Source organism: Choloepus didactylus, chromosome 4 (assembly GCF_015220235.1).
Source record: "Choloepus didactylus isolate mChoDid1 chromosome 4, mChoDid1.pri, whole genome shotgun sequence".
Taxonomy (NCBI): Eukaryota; Metazoa; Chordata; class Mammalia; order Pilosa; family Megalonychidae; genus Choloepus; species Choloepus didactylus.
Window position 1 is genome coordinate 172,912,690 of NC_051310.1, and position 19,722 is coordinate 172,932,411.

General features: G+C 34.5%; 1 protein-coding gene and 1 long non-coding RNA gene across 10 annotated transcripts in view; one reads left to right on the plus strand and one right to left on the minus strand.

The window, feature by feature from the left end:
- MIPOL1 (mirror-image polydactyly 1) overlaps positions 1–19,722 on the plus strand; it is a 521,065-nt gene that overhangs the window by 330,394 nt on the left and 170,949 nt on the right. For all 8 annotated transcript variants that reach the window (XM_037834851.1, XM_037834854.1, XM_037834848.1 and 5 more), the window contains one exon: positions 16,058–16,152. In XM_037834851.1, coding sequence (XP_037690779.1) covers positions 16,058–16,152 — 95 coding nt within the window. The remainder of the gene's footprint in view (positions 1–16,057; positions 16,153–19,722) is intronic.
- Positions 13,830–19,722, minus strand: part of LOC119532443 — a 64,633-nt gene continuing 58,740 nt past the window's right edge. For both annotated transcript variants that reach the window (XR_005216542.1, XR_005216543.1), the window contains 2 exons: positions 15,297–15,513; positions 13,830–13,890 (listed from right to left, as the gene is read on the minus strand). This is a non-coding gene — a long non-coding RNA (uncharacterized LOC119532443). The remainder of the gene's footprint in view (positions 13,891–15,296; positions 15,514–19,722) is intronic.

Here is a 19,722-nt window from a genome sequence, read left to right on the forward strand (position 1 = left end):
CTGAACAGTGGGAACATATGTTATGAATGAGAAAATGCAGGTATTTATCCTGGGTAATTTAGCTATACAGTGAAATTCTTGCATTGAAATTGGTGGGAAAATGAGATGTCTCAGATACTCCCTGTTGAAATCATCTCTGAATTCTTGAGTCCTGTTCTGGGTTAATGCCTGGGTACATTTAAATTTCAAAAAAGGCAGCACTTAGAGGAATTGTGAACAGCAATTACATGTTCACTATATATTGTCAGTTTTTTGCTGGGGAGAGAAGCTATATATCTCCTGGCTTATTTTTAAGCAGCAGTGAGCTTAGAAACATGGCTTCAAACTAGGTTTCACTCTACCTTCCCTCTTTAGGTCATCTATGATATAATGAGGAAAGGATAGCCTTCTTGCTTCAGTAGAAGTCATGTTGCCCTGCATGGTTAATAAGACGTGGTGGGCTTATTAGACAGTAATCCCAACCCATTCTTTTCCATAGAGAAGCGAAACGCATGATAGGCTGCTATATCACTTGCATATTTTTCCAATATTCCTTCCTAGTGCAGAGGGAAAGGAGGGTTACTCTAATGTCAGGGCAGAAGTTATTTACTGTTATTACTACTGTGTTGAGAAATTAGGTCTTAGAATTGAGAAGTCACAGAATAAATTCTATGGCCTATTAAAGATTTTCAAACATAAAATCTAACAGTTTGTTCCTCTATTTACATATTATTAGCTTCCATGTATCGGGATTCCCTATAAATAATAGAATCTTAAATATTACAAATTCTAAGGGAGGTTGGTTTTTGTGTGTTTGTGATGTGCTTATCTCTTTTGTTTTGTTACTATATGAATGTTGAAATCTCTATTTTAGGAAACAGTTGCATAGAATGTGGTGACTGAGTTTGCTAGCTAATTTTTATTTTTCAGTCAGGCATCCATAGAGCCCAAGTGGAAACCTAAATAATACTGCTTTAGAAAGTTTGCTTTTATTAATTTTTATTATAACCTCTCTGGGTTAAATAATTTATTTAAAAGTTGTTTTATGTTTCTGTTTGTGTTAATTGTCCTGATGCCTAACTGAGGCATTCAGAACTGATAATCAGTAGGCTTTTCTATTTAATGCTGGAGGAACAAGCTGCTTATGATGACCCAACAGAGACATGAGGAAGGTTTGTGAAAGGGGTGTATTCATCCAGCTCTAATCCTTGTTTTCAGAAAGGCAGTGTCTTTAAGTGTTCTCTAATTAGTGAATAGATATGGTTGTATATTCTTGTAGACACTTCTTTTGTAGTACACAGATGAATTGCCTGGCTTCTTTAAGTCTTTATTTTATATTTCTTTTTTAAATGAAATTTTAATGTGGACATTTAAATATAGAAAAGAGTAAAAGTAATTTTAAAACATGTAATTATTGCTATTTTATTTGTATGATCCATTGTGATAATTCTTTATTATCATCATGATTAGAGACTTAAATATTTTATATTATAAAATAGTTTCTACAAAATAAATTGTGGTTTTGTGTTTTTTTTTTTTTTTTTTTCTGTTTGCTTCTTTGCTTTGTTGATCTCTTTGTATATATGAAATAATGTTTACTGCTATGAAATAAATTCTTTTTGGGTTTGGTAAAATTGCGTCTATCAGTCACCTAGGAAATGTAAGCTAGGGAACAAGACACTGATATTTAGGCCTACCAAGAGGAAATATATTGCTTCAGTGAACTGAATATAAAACATGATCAGCAAAAACACCTGGAAATAAAAAAAGAACAGATTTTAGTTATGCTTCTCTTTTTCAAAGAACTTAAGTGCTTAGCTATTATTGTTGGTACTAAAGAAGTGAGTTGGCAGTGACATTTGAAATATGATAAATAAAAGCCCACAGAATGTCTGCTTCTACTTTTAGCACTTGTCTGACTCCTCCTCCAGAAATTGCAAAATGGAAACTACCATATAGTTAATGCTGCTGTAATATATCAACCTTACTTCTTACAACAAATGTATCCCCTCTTAATGTATAATGATAAAGCCATGATTATTGAAATGGCCAAAGTTATTGAAACTGAGGGATAGAGCTTTTTTTTTTTTTTTTGCCTTTATCACCTGTATTATTAATTGGAGATAATTACTGCAGAGCAGCTGGCTGTTGGTTTTAGGGAGCATCAATTGTTCTTCTCACCCAGCTGTTGACTAATAAGGATAGTCAACACATCTGTTTCAACAGCTGGTAATTAACAAAAGCCTAATTGCTGCAACTCTTTTAATGTCCAATCTCTGAAAGAGAAGGGATGTAGAGGAATATTATTTACTTTGTACTCTGCACTTTCTGAAACCAGTTTCTCTTTCTTCTTTCTCCCCCAACTTTTTTTTTTTTTTTTTTTTTTTTTTTTCACTTTGAACACCACTGCCTTTGTATGAACATTGAATGGCAGGAGAACACAATATGGTAATCCAGAGCTTAACTTTTTCAGATCTTTGTTGGTGTTTCTTATTGCAACATTTCTTTGCTAACTTGCAAGATAAAATGGATCAAAAGCATTTTGAGTAGTTCCATCCAACAGTTAAAATTCACAGCAGTGTGGCCTAGGCTGTATTGCTGCTGCCTGCAGCATCCAAAACGAAACAGGGAATTCTTTTTTCTTATGTTTTCACATGCTTAGGAAAGACTCCCAAATAATTTCCACATTTAGGAAGAGTTCATATCCAGAATTTTTGTTTAAATTATTACATATGTTAATTAAAATAAATGAAGTCAGACTTAACAAGCCTTCTATTCTTTTGGTTAAAAACTAGTTAAACTCTCAGTTCTTAAAAATTGTAGTTTGCCTGTGTGCCCTTATGTCAGCCTTTTAGTATATTCATAAATCTTGATTGGTCTTTTTTTTTTTTTAACTGTAATTTGGTCTTTGTAAAAATTTGCCTTTAATTCAGATAGCTTCAGTTGTTTCTGTTGAGTTTTAAAATAAATAAAAGTTACTGGTTTGGTCTTAGAGATCTGAATAAAACTGTTACACAAATGAGAGACTTAAAGAAGTTAACACTTCTTTTACTTTAATTCTTTCATTACTCTTATTTAATTATGAACTGTTTCAGTAAAACTATTGTCCATATAGCCTTGGTTATTATAAATGGCTATAAACCTTTATATTTAGGCTTTTTTTTACAATTATAAATTTTGCTAGTTATATATTAATGTGTACATATCAAAAGTCTGTCCGTCTCCTGTTTTATATTTGCCATGTAAAATATAACCTCATAAGCTGTTATTTCCCTTTCATTGAGACTTTTGTTTTCAGTTATCATGGCTGATTTTTCAATAACTATTTTACATTTACTTTTAATATTTTCTTTGTAGCCTCTATCTATAAAAACTTTTTAACAAATGAAAAAATATTTTTATTAATTGGAGATAACATAATCATACTGATTTCCCTTTTAATACATTCATAAAATTTTAGAGTAAAGCTGAGGTTAATTTGATAGACAATGATTATGGTACTTATTTAATATGAGTATCCCCAAAGTTCTTAGTTAAAATATTATGTTAGTCATGTTCACTTGACTGAAATCGCTTCCCTAACTTTTCAGTTGGCAGTACTTCTATGCAGGCAGTCTTTAATTGTCTGTTAGGTGTGTTGAAAGGTATAGGAGAAATTCTACCCAAATGCTTGCTGTGGACTGAATTGCAGATTGCATAATTTCAAAAATTTTTGCTGGCAAGACAGGTTTAGTTCAGCAGGTGTTCAGGTGATGAAGTGTACTATAGGTACAGTGAAAAAACATGCACAATCCTAAACAAATAAACAAAATACTGCTGGCTAAAATTCTAACTAAACAGAAGGGCAATGGCATGTAGAGAAATGTTTACTATGAAATCACAGTGGAGGGGAATATTGTCAATTGGAGAAATGTTTGTTTCTTGAGTTTAAATAAGAATTTAATTTTCTGTGTGTGCTCATGTTCTTAGGTGGTACCGTGCAAAGTAAGCTTATTGAAAGGATTGTATCATGCTTGAGAAAGGAGAATGGACTTTTTGGGGGAACCAGCATTCCAGCTGATGCTCTAAGTGTTTTTGTATATAAAATATTTTTTTCTAAGAAAATGACCTCAGGAATCCAGGTGGTGGTACAACAATATTCAATATCATAATACATATTTTCTGAGCATGGTATTATATGATTAACCTATTTTCTGGGTGTAAAGGAGGCAAATATCATTAAGCATTGGAGGGATTATTTGTGAGGCCAAGGAAATAGTCATTTTTTGTACATATCAGTATGAATGACTTTTGGAGTTGTATTCAGGAAATCTCAGGAGCCAGATACCTGACTTGCATCTAACCAGCCAAAAATTTAAGGGCGTGGTAATATCTTCTAAGACAGAGTTCATTTAACTTAAAGGATATAAGGAAAAGATAAAGCCTCTACATCTGAATTAATGGACAAAGAAATCATTCAAGGCAGATGTTAAATTACTCAGGGCTTGAAATGTGTATGATATCAGACACTAAAAATAAAAAGAGAAGCTTTCAAAGTAATGACAGTGTGTGGGAAAAGGACTAAAAATTTGAGTCAGTAATGTAATCTCTGGAATAATCACAGTAGGCTATAATGACCTATATGGAAGATAGGAAAGAGGTTGGCAGAGTTGCTAATGTAGAGAGTCAGGATTGTATACTGATCTGGTAATCAAGAGTTCTGGGTTCTGATTCTTATTCTGCCACTAACTCGTTTATAACCTTATACACAGAGAGGGTTTTAGTAAATCATTTCCTAACAAGTGATTCTTCAAGCCTGTGGATTTTTTTTCCTAAAGGGTTCATGTTGTTAAAAGCAGTAATGGGAAATGTTTCAGTTTCTTTTTTTAAAAATTTTATCAATCAGATAACTACTTACATATCCCTTCCTCTTTAAAAAAGGAAAAAAGGAAGAATTTGTAAACCTGTGACTTAATGTTAAGTTAGAATATGTGGCAGTTATTGGAAATCAGAGATGCAAGTTTATTACTCAGCTAAACAATGCTACCTAGCTACTGTAATGATTCTAACCATTAAACTTTTAAATAGTTTTAATTCTTATTTAATTTAGTGTTTAATGTAGAACATGAGAGACCATTTGTTTCGGTTTGCTAAAGCTGATGAAATGCAATACACCAGAAATGGATTGGCTTTTACAATGGGGATTTATTAGTTTACAAGTTTACAATTCTAAGGCCATGAAAATGTCCAAATTAAGGCATCATCAGGATGATACCATCCCTGAAGACCAGTTACCAGAGGACTTGGTCTCCTCTTTTGCATAGCAAGGCACATGGTGACATCTCCTGGTCCTTCTGTCCCGGGTTTCGTTGTTGCCAGCTTCTGGCTTCAGTTGCTTCCTCTCTCAGCTTCTGTGGGTATGTCGTTGTCTCTCAGCTTCTCTGGGGGTTTTTCCATAAGCTTCTCTGGGTTTTCTGTGAGTCCTTTACCCTTTTATAAAGGACTCCAGGAAAAGGATTAAGACCCATCTTGATTGAGGTGGGTCACATCATAATTGAAATAACCTAATCAAAAGCTCACACCCACAATAGGTCTACACCTACAGGAATGGATTAAAAGAACATGACCTTTTCTGGGGTACATAACAGCTTCAAACTACCACTCCATTATTTAAAGACAGGAAGTAAAAGAAACACCTTATTATGGAAGTTGATGGAGAGCTTAAAAGTGATGATTTTAGAAATTTACCTCATAATGCTCTTAACCATCTGATCAAAATTCTTATATAGTCCTAGTTCGTGTCTCTCCAGTACTTTCAAAAAAAAAAAAAAAACAATGTTGAAGGAGAAAATTATTGTTAGGCAGATTCTATCCAAAATTTAACTCTACTTTTTTATATATTGGAATTTTAAACTAGATACACCCACATTGACTTATTTTCAGAGAACAGCTTGCAAATATCAATCAGAAACCTTTCTTTATCCTTTTAATGTAAAAGTCCAGAAAATATTAAAATATAGAATAAACCCTGTTAATATTTTAGTGTACCAAATGTAAGAATTTCAAACATCAGGTTATAAAAGTTTTGGTCTATTTTTGATGGCATCATTTGTTAAATTTCAGTATAGACTTTTGCTTCCTGCAGGGTGGCAGGAAGATACTGCAGGTAGCCTCCTGCTGCTAAACTACTAGGTCCTTGATGAAACATGTTTCTTATGCATTTCACTCACAAAAAAATAGAAGAAATCTCAAAGGATTTTACTCCATCAAAACATGGGAGTTGAACCAGAGGCAACTCTCATACTAGTAGTAAGGAAACAGAATGGCCACAGCTGCACTAAGAGCAAACATCTATTGCAGCACTTTGATCTACAATTGGAATCCTAATCCTTGAACCAGCAGCAATGCTAAGGAGCTGAACCAGAAACTCTTGCGTTAATCCAGGCCTCTTGAACTTTCTGATAATTGTCTCTGGTTCACTGCTGAAACAGACACAAGGCCTCCTCAGAAGAAGACATCCTCAATTTAGTCCAATAGGATTCCCACAGATGATTATTAAGAAAATATGAATTCACAATCAAAGGTCAATCAAGCACATGAGGAAGAAAACCATTATATGCAGTCAATAAACACAATAAACCCAAAGGATACAACAAACAAAAAAGTGAAATAAAGAATATAGAATAGCTTTGTATGAAATGTTTTAATGAAAATGTTTAAATATTTAAATGAATATCACAACCACGAGTATACAACAAGAGTCTTCTAGGAAACATAGGCAGATCTGAAAAAGAACCAAATGCAAGTTCTAAAAATAAAAAATAAAAAAATTGAAGTAAAACATTCTAGGACAGCTTAAATATTAGATTATGCACAGCTAAGGAAAGAATTAGTGAGCTGCAAGACCTTAGCATTGAAGTATATATGAAAAATTACTCACAATACAATGCAGAAAGATGAAAGAAAAATTAAGAGGTTAAGATGTAAGATGGTTCAAAAAACATTTAATTGGCTTCCAGAAGGACAGAATAAAGACAATCTAGGAAAAGCAATGTTAGAACTGGTAATGCCTGAGAATTTTATAAAACTGATGGATGATACCCATCTACAGAAAGATTAAAAATAAATCCACACCTAATCACATATTAATGAAACTGAAGCATTCTGACATCAAGGAGACAATCATAAAAGTAGCTAGCCAGAGGAAAAAGACAGATTACTTTCAAATAAGCAACAATTACATTTACAGATGACTTTTCAACAGAAAAATGGGAATTAGGGGACACTGGAATAATGTCTTCAGTGTGCTGAAAGAAAATAACTGCCCTTCTAGAATTATACCACCCAGCATGAATAGTCTTCAAGAATGGATATGAAATAAAGATACTTGCAAACAAAAACTGTTAGTCATCTGAAGCTTTTAGGAAGTGTTGTTGAGGAACATGATCCTATAAAAAAGGTTAGAGACCAAGAAGGAATGGTATATGAAAGTAAAGTGACAAATATAAATGAACATTGACTCAGCAAAATAATATTAATAATTTTCCTTGGGGTTTAAAACTATATAAAAAGGAAGCTTTAGATAACATTTTTTAAAGTAGCATATAAATCAAGAGGGGAGTATATAGAGGTAGAGGGTTTTAAGGTCCCTTCATTGTTCAGGAATACAAGAAGGTATTGGTTAATATATTTTTAATAAGTCAGAGTTGCATCTTGAAATATCTGGGCTAAACTGAAAAGAACAGAAAAGGCATATATAACAAAATTATATAGGTGAAAAATGGCATGATTAAGAGAAGTCAATCCAAAACATAGCAAGAAAAGGCAACTTTTTAAAAAAGGGAGCATGGAACTAGTGAGACAAGTAGAACACATTTAATAAGATGATATATTTAAACCCAAATTTTTTATTATTTAATTACATTAAATGGAACCAAATATTTCAGCTAAAAGATAAGATTGTTAGACTGGGCAGTAATATATTATGTTTACAAGAGTAGCATCTAAACCTAGGCATACAAAAATATTGAAATTAAGATGACAGAAAAAAAGATATGCCATTCAAACACCAGTCAAAAGAAAGTTGTTTAACTGTATTAACATTAGGCAAGGTAACAGTTTAAAGCACAAGGGTTTTGTTTGCTTGTTTGCCTGTTTTTTGAATTGTTTATAGTAGACAATCTTGCCTCCCTTACAAGATGGTTCCCAGCATAATGTGATTACATGGTAGTAATATAACCACTATTAACTCCTTTTTTCATTCCTACCACTCTGTGCCCTATAGAACCTATTCAAGAAACGTATAGATTTCTCGTATTTTGTTTTATTGTCCCCAAAAACACTTTAATTGTTGGCAGCTCAAGAGTGTTAAAAATGTGATCAGCACTTCCATTCCTCATTTTTCCATGTATCTGACAAGGAACCAAAAGCTTATAAACACCAACAAACATTCTGGGCTCTAGGCAAGCTTTTGGCCTGTGACATTCTAGACCTATGTCCAACATACTACAGCATCAGAGCCAAGCAGACTGTTTTTTGTAAAGAAAGTTGATTGGAACGCAGCCATGCCTGATCATTGACATATTGTCTATGGCTGCTTTCACACTAAAACAGCAGTTGAGTAGTTGCAACAGAGCCTACATGGCCCTCAAGCCTAAAATATTGTCTGGCCCTTTAAGAAAATGTTTGCTGCCCCCTGCTCTAGATTACCACTTGTTTGCCCATGTCTTGACTTGAACTTGCTCCTTAAACCTAGTCCCTTCACACCTTATTTATCTGTTTCCTGGTACAACACTATTACCTACTGACATAAGTTACTTCAACAGTAATTTCACATAAAAGGTACAATTGTGTCTATTATGCAGCTTTCCTATTTGTTCACTTTGATGTGGCTACCTTATTTTATCATTGCACAATAATCCTGTGAGGTGAATATTATTACCCCCATTTTAGCAATGAGAAGATTGAGGTTAAGAAGCACTAACTTGCTCAGGGTCAAAGTTGATATTGGGAGAGAAACCCAAGTCTGCCTGACTCCAAAAGCTATGCTCTTAACCACCTCATTGTGTTACCTCCTAACATCTCAAATGAAAGAATGTATGTGAAAGCTTTTGGAATTATCTTGGATAGCTTTCGATATGTGTAATGCTGCATTACTTCAATAAATATTATAAGCACCTAGTATGTGATGATCCCTGTGCCCCTGTCTTAGGCCTAATACATAGTTCCTGCCTTGATATGTATGTGAATAATTGTAGTGTAATATCAGTTTAGATGGTTGTCATAAAAAAATGTTTTTAAAAAAATCACTGAGGGTTTTGCAGGTTGAAAAAATTCCATGTAGTGAAGAGGAGAAGGGCCTTATAAATGAAGACATAGTTAAAATAAGCCTTGAGGGATTGATGGGATTGGAACATGAAAGTTTAGTAGGGTATTGTGTCCAGGTGGTGAGAACATTCTGAATGAGATTAATTCAGGGCAGGTTGTCAGTCCTTGACTAGATTGAAGATGCGGGGAGAAGGGGGACAGGGAGGTCAGAGCCACATTGTGGAAGGCCTTAAATACCAAGATGAATAGTTCATACTTTCTAATTTCAATATTATAAAAATTTATTGTATATCTTTTTTTGTACCACATATGAAGAAAGCATAGTTCCAGCCCTCAATGATCTCATAGTTTAGAAGGGAATATAAATATTAATATATTCTTTTAATATTATTAATTCTTTTAAATTAAATTTAAATATGTTAATATAAATATTAAACCAAATGCATATCAATAACAAAAACAGAATTATGTAAAGTAAATGAAGACCTGTGCCACAGTCTGGGGAAATATATTGGTAGCACATGTAATCAACAAAATATCAGTATCCTGAATATATAAAGAAAATAGACCAATAAGAAAAGATGAACAACCAGAAATTTTTTGGTTTTGTTTTTTAATGGGTAAAAGATATAATAGTCACTTCACAGAGGAAGAAACACAAAAGATAAACAAATAAAGAGTTCAGAGACTTTATCAGAGAAATACAAATTAAGACCAAATTTGCACCCAGTAACTGGGCAAAAATTAAAAATTGGACCATACCAAATGTTGGAGGAAATTTTGATGAACTATCACCTTTAAATACAGCTGGTGGGAGTGCAAATTAGTCCAACAATTTCAGAAAACAATTTGGCATTTTGTTATAGGGTTGAAATTTTGCATATCCTGTTACCCAGCAATTCCCCTCCCTAGGTAAATTCCCTAGAGAAACTCCTGGACTTGTACACCCAGAAACATGAGTAGCAGTGTTTATAATAGGAAAAACTCCATCAATAATAAAAGGGCATAAAGTTTGTTGTATTCACACTGAAGAAAGTGAATGAAAAACCATTTCTAACAACATGAATTAACCAGAAACAGAATGTTGAGAAAAAAATGTGAGTCTTAAAACATTAGAGTATGATATTTTTATGAAATTCACAAGCACAAAAACATGATAAATGATAGAATGTTCAAAAAAGCAAAGGAATGATAAACACAAAATTCAGATTTGTTACCTACAACAATGAGGCAGATGGGTGGGTTAGGGGCACATAGTTAGCGTCACAGATTTTAGAAATATTCTAGTCCATAAGTTGGAGATAGCATCATGTGTATTGATTTTATAATTATTCTCCTATTTATTGTGAGTTATTTATTATGAGAATAGCTAACAGCGCTGAATGGTGTGTGAATGTGGTAGAAAGGGGAAGTTTAGAGTCATGTATGTCACCAGAAGGAACATTGGGGGTTAAAACATGGGAATGTATGACACAGTGAATCTTGTGGTGGACAATGTCCGTGATTAACTGTACAAATATTAGAAATTTCTTTCATGAACTAGAACAAAAGTATGACACTATTACCAGAAGTTAATAATAGAGGGGTATATGGGGGGAAATGTACTTATTACAAACTCTGTAGTACAGTTAGTAATATTTTGAATATTCTTTCATCAACAGTAACAAATGTACTATACCAATACTATGAGTCAGTAATGAAGGGTGGGGGTTAAGGGTATGGCAAGATTTGAGTTTTCTTTTTTTCTTTTTATTTTTTTTCTGGAGTAATGAAAATGTTCTAAAATTGAAAAAAAAATTGTGATGAATACACCACTATATAATGGTACTGTGAGCAATTGATTGTATACTTTGGATGATTGAATGGTATGTGAATAATCTCAATAAAAATGAGTTTATATATATACATATTTAGAGAGAGAGAGAGAGAGAGAGAGGGCTGTAAAGATATTAACCTGAAAACCTGTATAAAATACCTGAGGTAAATTACAGTCAGTGGTCCCCAAAAGGAGTATTTTATAGTGTGTAGTTCTAGCAGTTCTAAGGTAAATATATTTTACTACCTACCATCTAAGCTTTCTTAAATCACCTTAAGAGTTCTTAATTATTAATGTAGTGCACAAGAAATTTCATGGTAGAGTTAATCATTTGGTATTGTTATGTATTTAGGGGCATAGTGTAGTGTTCTAGTTTGCTAATGCTGCCAGAATGCAAAACACCAGAAATGGATCAGTTTTTATAAACGGGGTTTATTTGGTTACACAGTTGCAGTCTTAAGGCCATAAAGTGTTCAAGGTAAGTCATCAACAATCGGGTACCTTCACTGGAGGATGGCCAATGGTGTCTGGAAAACCTCTTGTTAGCTGGGAAGGCACGTGGCTGGCATTTGCTCCAAAGTTCTATTTTCAAAATGGCTTTCTCCCAGGATGTTCCTCTCTAGGCTACAGTTCCTCAAAATGTCACTCTTAGTTGCTCTTTGGGTGTTTTTCCTCTCTTAGCTTCTCTGGAGCAAGAGTATGCTTTCAACGGCCATCTTCAAACTGTCTCTCATCTGCAGCTACTCTCTCCGCTTCTGTGCATTCTTCAAAGTGTCCCTCTTGGCTGTGACAAAGCTTGCTCCTTCTGTCCAGTAAACTAATCAACACCCATGCTGAATGGGCGGGGCCGCACCTCCATGCAAACTATCCAATCAGTCATCACCCACAGTTGGGTGGGTCGCATCTCCATGGAAACACTCAAAGAATTACAATCTAATCAACACTGATACATCTGTCCACACAAGAATACATCAAAGATAATGGCATTTTGGGGGACATAATACATTCAAACTGGCACATTCCACCCCCAGACCCCAAAATGACATGATCTTTCCATATACAAAGTACATTCGTCCCATCACAATATCACAAAAACTTAAATCATTTCAGTAATGATAGTTAAATACAAGACCCCATTTAATCAGTTACAGGCATGGTTTGTCCTAAGGCATAATTCCCCTCTAGCTGTGGACCTGTGAAACTTAGAACAAGTTGTGTGCTTCCAATATACAAGAGAGAGACAGTCACAGGGTAAACATTCCCATTGCCATAAGGAGAAACCGAAAGGAAAACAGGATTAACAGGATCAAAACAGTTCCTAAACAGGGCAAACTCCATTAGATTTCAAAGTCTGCGAGTCATTAACAGAACATTTTATCCTCAGGGCTTGAGAGAGCGGGAGTCTAACCCTTCCTGAGGGCCTTTGCAGCAGCCCTTTCCTCTCCATTTGCTGGGGTGAGTGCTCCAACATATCCACACAATGGGGAGACCATCTTCTCGGCCCCACCTTCCTCCAACATTGGAGTGCCACCCAGACTCTGCCTCTTCGGAGCAAACGCTCTCCCCTCTCCCAACAGTGCGGTGGCAGCCAATTTCCTGGGAATGTGCTCCACCCTCTTTGGGGCCTGGGGTGGCAAAACTTATGAAGCATCAAGGTGGAAGGCCCACCCTTAACCTCCAGGAGAAGCTCACCATTTCCATGTATGTGGGCCACTCCACTCTCCCAGTCCGAGACCTCTTGACTCCAGACCTCAGCCTCCGTAGCTGTCTTTGAAGAAATTTTTCCTTTAGTTTGTTCCTTGTCTGTCCCCTCCAGTCCAGACCAGCAGCTGCTCCACGTATAAAGATCTTGCAAAAATTCTGTTGGCTTCGCATGAAGCACACAGGGGTCAAAGCTGTCAGACAATAGAACTTTCCACAAATCCTTTCTGGATAATTCCATCTCCAATCCCGGCTTGTACTGAAATGGTGGCTGGGTTCCATGTTTGGTTAAATCCTCATGTTGGGCTGCAGCTTCTGGGTTCTCACTTTTGGGAAGCCCAGAATTCTCCTAATTATCAGTTTCTGGTTTCTTTGTACCCAAGAGTTCTGTTCTAAGTTTCTCTCTGTCCTGTCACATTTTACTATAAACTGCAAGTAGAAGCCAGGCTACTTCTATATTTTGCTTGGAGATCTCATCAGCTAAATATTCCAGGTTGTCGCTTTCAAATTCTTTCTTCCATCCAACACCGGGACTCTATTTTGCCAAATTCTCTGCCACTTTAAAACAAGGATCACCTTTCTTCCAGTTCATCAGCACATTCATCATTTCTGCTCAAGCCCTCATCAAAAGTACCTTTAGAGCCCATAACAAAAGTACCTTTAGAGCCCATAACAGTCTCTTCAAAGCAGTCTAGGCCTTTTCCATCGAGTTCCTCACAACTCTTCTAGAATCTTCCCCTTACCCATTTAAAAAGCTGTTCCAACATGTTTGGTATTTGCAAACTCAGCAGCACCAGCACCCCACTTCTGGTACCAATATCTGTTCTAGTTTGCTAATGCTGCCGGAATGCAAAACGCCAGAAATGGATTGGCTGTTATAAAGGGGATTTATTTGGTTACACAGTTACAGTTTTAAGGCCATAAAGTGTTCAAGGTAAGTCATCAACAATCGGGTGCCTTCACTGGAGGATGGCCAATGGTGTCTGGAAAACCTCTGTTAGCTGGGAAGACACATGGCTGGCGTTTGCTCCAAAGTTCTGGTTTCAAAATGGCTTTCTCCCAGGATGTTCCTCTCTAGGCAGCAGTTCCTCAAAAAAATATTATACTTTTTAAAAATGTTTACCTAAAGCTATGACTAAATATATATATATAGATAGATACATACATGCATTTATATTGTTGAAAATGTAATCCAATATGAGAGGAAAAGAGAAGCAAACAAAAAGGATGCTACACATAAAACATGAAATAATATGTAGAAATAAGTACAATAATTTTGTAATCACAAAATGCATCTATAAAGGTAAATATCACATTGGAATACTGGTATCAATATGAATAAGTGTCAAAGTATACTACTGACCAAATAATCAATTTTCTACAAAATATGTATTGTTTATGTAAAATTTTAAGACCTGTAAACAACAAACTATGTTATCTAAAAGCACATAACTCTGTAGTAAAAGTATAAAATATTTTTTTAAAATGATGAACCCAAATTCATGGAAGTGGTTTCCTTTTGGATTGGGAGGGAAAGAAGGGGATGGGAATAGTGAATGTGACATACAGGCTGGAGTCGAGGGTTATTGTGTTCCCTTTTTCCTAATCTGAAGCAAAATTGCAAAACAAGTTAATTTAAAGCAAGGCTTGTAGTAATTTGTATAGAACGCTCTTGATTCTGTAAATAGATGTATTTGCAGATATACATACATGCTTGTATATGCATAGACTATCTCTGGAATAATATACAACAAATGGTAACTTGTTAATCTCAGGAGATCAAATGAGGACTACTGAGGATTGGAGGTAGGATAGAGATTTACTTTTCATTGTATTTTTTGTGATTTTTTTTTGTTTTTTTGTGATTTTTTTTGACTTGTCATTAATCATTTATGTTACCATTTCTATCACAGTTTTTTGTATACTGGAAATTGGCAAAGTTCTTAATTATTGGCATCAAGAAGCAACCACTTGTTATTTTAAATGTTTTTTACTAGTTTTGGGGAATGTTGCATCTTTAATTATGGAATGCAGCATGTTAAAGCAAGCATTCAAGCATTGTTAAATTTAATTATGAAGTAACTTTTTCTTAGAATTTGAATAGCCCAGATAGATGATAAATTAATACTTAGTGCCTAAATTTATGTATCCAAACTGGATATTTTTATAATTCTTCATTATTAAAATAGAAAAGTGGCACTACCTAATATTCACTTATATTAAACTAATTTTCCTGTAATTAAGATATTAAGATTTATACTATGACTGCACTCGTATGCAAGAAAATAATGACAGTGAAATCACTTGAGTTCAGCAAAATTAGTATATTTCTTCCTCCAAACTTGCAATTACGTTTAATTATTGGCATTTATATACTTTGTGAAGTTTGTGCCAACAATTTGCTCTCTGTTATCTGTGGAACACTGTATAAAGGGAAAGGCAACCTTTTCATGCAAAGTTAACATTGGATGCACAAAACTAAAACCTGACTTACCAGTACCAATTTTAAAAGTTATGTTGAAAACTCATTTTGGCGATTCCTAAATTCCGATGTGGTTGAAGAAAAGGGGCAAATTCTTTTTAAGTTACTAGTTTGAACTCTGTTGAAAAAAAACCTGATAGCAGACCTTTAAAATTTGAAAATTATAGTCAGGGGAAACTTCAATGCCCCTTGAAGAAAATATCTTTAGCTCCGTAAGGAGTTTTCTTTCCTGCAGAAAAAGAATTGAAAAGGTTAAATCTTATCTGTAGGAATCAAGTTGTAGTCTTGTGAGTTTTTTTACATGAAGAATCGAAGATGGTCTGGCAACATATTTAGAATTTTCTGAGTTTTATTATTAATAAAGTTAAAAGAAAATCTAGTGTGATTAAGCTGTGGAGCCACATTAAATTCATATGTGAAACACCCATTGTGCTTATCTCTACTCTAGATATTGCTCTGAACCCATGTTCCACATTCTGAATTCTGTGTATAAAGTTAAACATTCCAGAAGGGCATATAAACTTAACTGATGATACAGATAAATAAGGGTGAAGTTTAGTAATGAGCAAAGTTGGTAAATTTAATATGTCTGTCTTTAGTATTTCCATCATTAATACAATTGCATTATTTTGTGGTAACTTATGAGGCCCTGCTAAAAATATTGCTAGATATTCAAACTACTACAAATTTAAGACTCCTGTTCATACTGTAGTACTATATTTTAATATACCAAAACTAATACTAAATTTTCTTACAATATTAATTACTTTCAGGCAAAGTTGTTATCTATGCAACAAGCTAGAGAAACTGCAGTTCAACAATACAAAAAACTGGAAGAAGAAATCCAGACACTTCGAGTTTACTACAGGTAAAATTTTTAGCCTGGAATAAAGTAAATGTAGCTTATTCAGGAAATGTTTCTACCTGGTTTTACAACAGTGACTGAGGAAATACCTCAATGAAATTAAACTTTATGCACTTAAAGCATTTTTGTAATTTTAAAATGATTCAGACGTAAAATATCCAGTTTTCCACCTTCCTATGTTTGGTAAAGTGAAAGTTTGCATTCCCATTAGAATTATAAAATTTATGTAATTCATTACCAGTTGTTTGAAAGGAACAAGGTTAGCTGTTGAGCAGTTTGCCCATCTAAATGCCAACTCTAAAATGATGTGTATTTTTCAAGTAGTTTATATTTAGAAGTAACATCAACCTTTCATGTATTATAATGTCAAGTTTCTAAAGGACTGTCATTAAAAGATTTTTAACAGATTAATTTACTCTTCAAAGTAGTTGTGTAATCACTTCAGTAGGTCACAACTGTCATTTTTAATGAAAAATAAAATAGAAAATGTAAGAGTGCATGACATGTAGTAAGAGGAAATATTGTGTTGTGATAAGTTTCTCAATTTTGTGTTGTGTTTGTGAGAAAGACAAAGAAAAAAGTACGATTATGAATTGAGTTGTATGTAAAATGTATATTCTCACAGTGGATCAGGATAAAAATAAATGTTTGAAAACACTCCCTGATATACAATGCCCTATAGTTAGTTTCTTTCATACCGAAATTCAGTAAACCCCAAGTCTGAAATATAAGAACTCACTAATCAGGACAATAGGTTACTAATACAGTAGAGAAGGTATCCTGGAGGTTTCTCTTATGCAAGCTCCAGCTAATCCCAAATGGCCACAGTATGCCATGCCCTTACCAAAAGTAGTTCCCAAATACTTTGGTCCCTACCTGAGATACTATAAAAGATTCACTCACTAAGTTAAATCCACCAGAGTGTTCCTATGCCAGACAAGTCCTAAAACCCAGAGGCAAAAGCCTCTTTAAGATCAACAGTTAGATACAGCCCCCTTCTCCGTACTGTTGACACCCCCTTTAATATGAACAAGTTAGGGTGCTCACTGCCTAGAAACCCCTGAAGATGAAGAAAGAAATTGAGAGAAAGGGGTAGCAACAAACAAGATTAGATTTAACAAAGGTCTATGAATGCTGAAACTTTATATAATTATATATATATATATATATGTATTTGGATGCTGGGGCGTTGGTAGGGCTGCAAGGAGGTAAATGACATGGTAGAACTGTAGCTTATAGCATCCTTCGGGATTTACTCTATAGCTGCTTACTGAATTGTGCCTTGAAGGTCTTCACCTTTCTGTATATACCTTGTATTGCATAATAGGGAAGGGAGTGAGACTGTGGAACTGTAACCCATAACAGTTAAAATTACCTATATAACTGCTTGTTGAGCTGTACGTCGAGAGTTGACACCCTTCTGTATGTTATATTTCACAATAATGGAAATGATTGAAGGTGTGGGAGTGTGACCCATGACATTCTTTGAAATTTGCTCTTTAACAACTTGTAAAATCGTACTTTGAAAGTTATCACTGTTATGTATATATGTTAAAGTTCACAATTTAAAAAAAAAAAAAAAAAAGCTACTGGGATTCGCAATTAGACAGCCATGCCGTTTATACTTATATAAATGAACCTTAACCAAGCCCATTGCCTTTTTGTAAAATGAGAATAATAGTACCTACCTTATAGGGTTGTTTTAAGTATGTTCCACTCTTAGCACAGTATTTGGCTTATTGTTAGGGATCAGGGAATGTTAAAATAAATTTCTTTTTAAAGAAAGAAGTCAGGTTGGTAAGAGGAGAGTCAAGATGTCCCTGAAGCCAAGGAGGAAGATTTCCAAAAATAAAAATAATATAAAATAAGTGTAGCTAAAGGTTAAGTAAGATAAGGACTAAAAGTATCTTTTGTGTTTGTAATTAGGTGGTCACTAGTGGCATCCACAAGAGTTTCAGTAGAGTCAAATATAGAAGCCAGTTTTTTTGTGTATTGAAGAGAGATTAGGAGGTAAAGAAGCAATTTAGACTATAGAGCGATCCTTGAAGAAACTTGAATAAGAAAAATGGTAGTGATGGTTGAGAAGAGAGGAGAGTAGGTTAGGAGTTATTTTTGTTTTAGGAAAATGGGAATTACTTGAGTGTGTTTATCAGTGAAATGGAAAGAGCCAATATGTAAGGAATTGCTCCATACAAGATTCTGGAGGAGGTAGTAAGAAATGGAATCTAGAGTGCCTGTGGAAGAGTTCGCCTAGAACAAAAATATGGTCTCCTTGTGGTCATAGACAGAGGTTAAAGAGAAAAGAATAGTAATTTTAAATAAATTTGAGTCCAGAATTAATGGTTTCATTTTCTTCCTGTAAGGTAGTCACCGTCTAAGAGTGAGAGGACTTTGAAAGGAGTGACAAAGATTTAGAATAGCTACTGAAGGGAATAGGAAAGGGAGCTGATTAAGGGCAAAGAGAACAAAGTGAAACAATCCTGAGGACTTAGCTGGAGATGGATGCCATTAACTTATACAATTTTAGTTTGTACAGGTGCATAATTTTCTTTAATATACATTCACCTGTTCTTGTGTAGCAGCACAGAAGGCAAAGGATTGAAATGATTCAGTATTATGGATTTTCAGGACTAAAATGACAGAGCGGAGAGGTTGAGGGGAACTAGCAAGAGGGTTGTTGAAATGATGAATGATAGGCAAGACTATTTATGGAGCAGCAAATAAAGTTGAAGGGGCAGATATAGTGAAAGAAAATGGAGGACTCCAGAAACTTATAATCTTGAGAAAATCATCAAATAAATGTAATGGAATAAGAAAATATAAGAGCTGAAAGGGTAGGAGGTTGTAGTCAGAAAGTTGGATATTGTTGATTTAAGGTCTCAGAGGTGAAGCACTCAGTCCTGAGCAATGATAGTGTTTGAGGCATTACCTAAAAGGTTAATGGTTGAAATTGAGAGGAGGTGAGGGTCAGTAGAAATGAATAAGTCAAAGACTTATGAAACTAAAAGTACTGAATATCCGTTTAAATGGTGTCTCTCAAAATGTTGGTATGAGTTGGGGTGCTCACTATGAGTGCCATAATAGAAAATGACCAAAAAATAGATAAAAGCTACATGTTGAAATAGAGTGGCATGTGGCCAAATGCATCAAAAGAAGAAACCTCTATAGTACATAATGCATGGAAGAACATATACTATCTACTCAAGAGAAGTATGAGGAAAGTGGCATCCTTTGGGTAGATCCTTGTTTCTATCAAGATAAAAAGGTACAGAGAAAGTTCTGTGAGACTATATAGAAACTAATTTTAAATAGAACATAGGTAATATCCGTAGGATGTTGTTCAACTCCAGGAAGGGATAAGAAGGCACCAAAAACAAGCTTAAATTTGATTAAATGAAAGTAAACAACATTTCTTATACACCTGAATAGATAAGGGTTACAAATCCATATCCGAGACACAACTAGTTCATAGAAGTATTAAGCTTTTCTGAAAGTTTCCTATGTTACAGATGAGAAAAAAAGCTCTATTTTTATGTGAAGGCACCTGAAAGTAAGTGTATAGTTTCATATAAT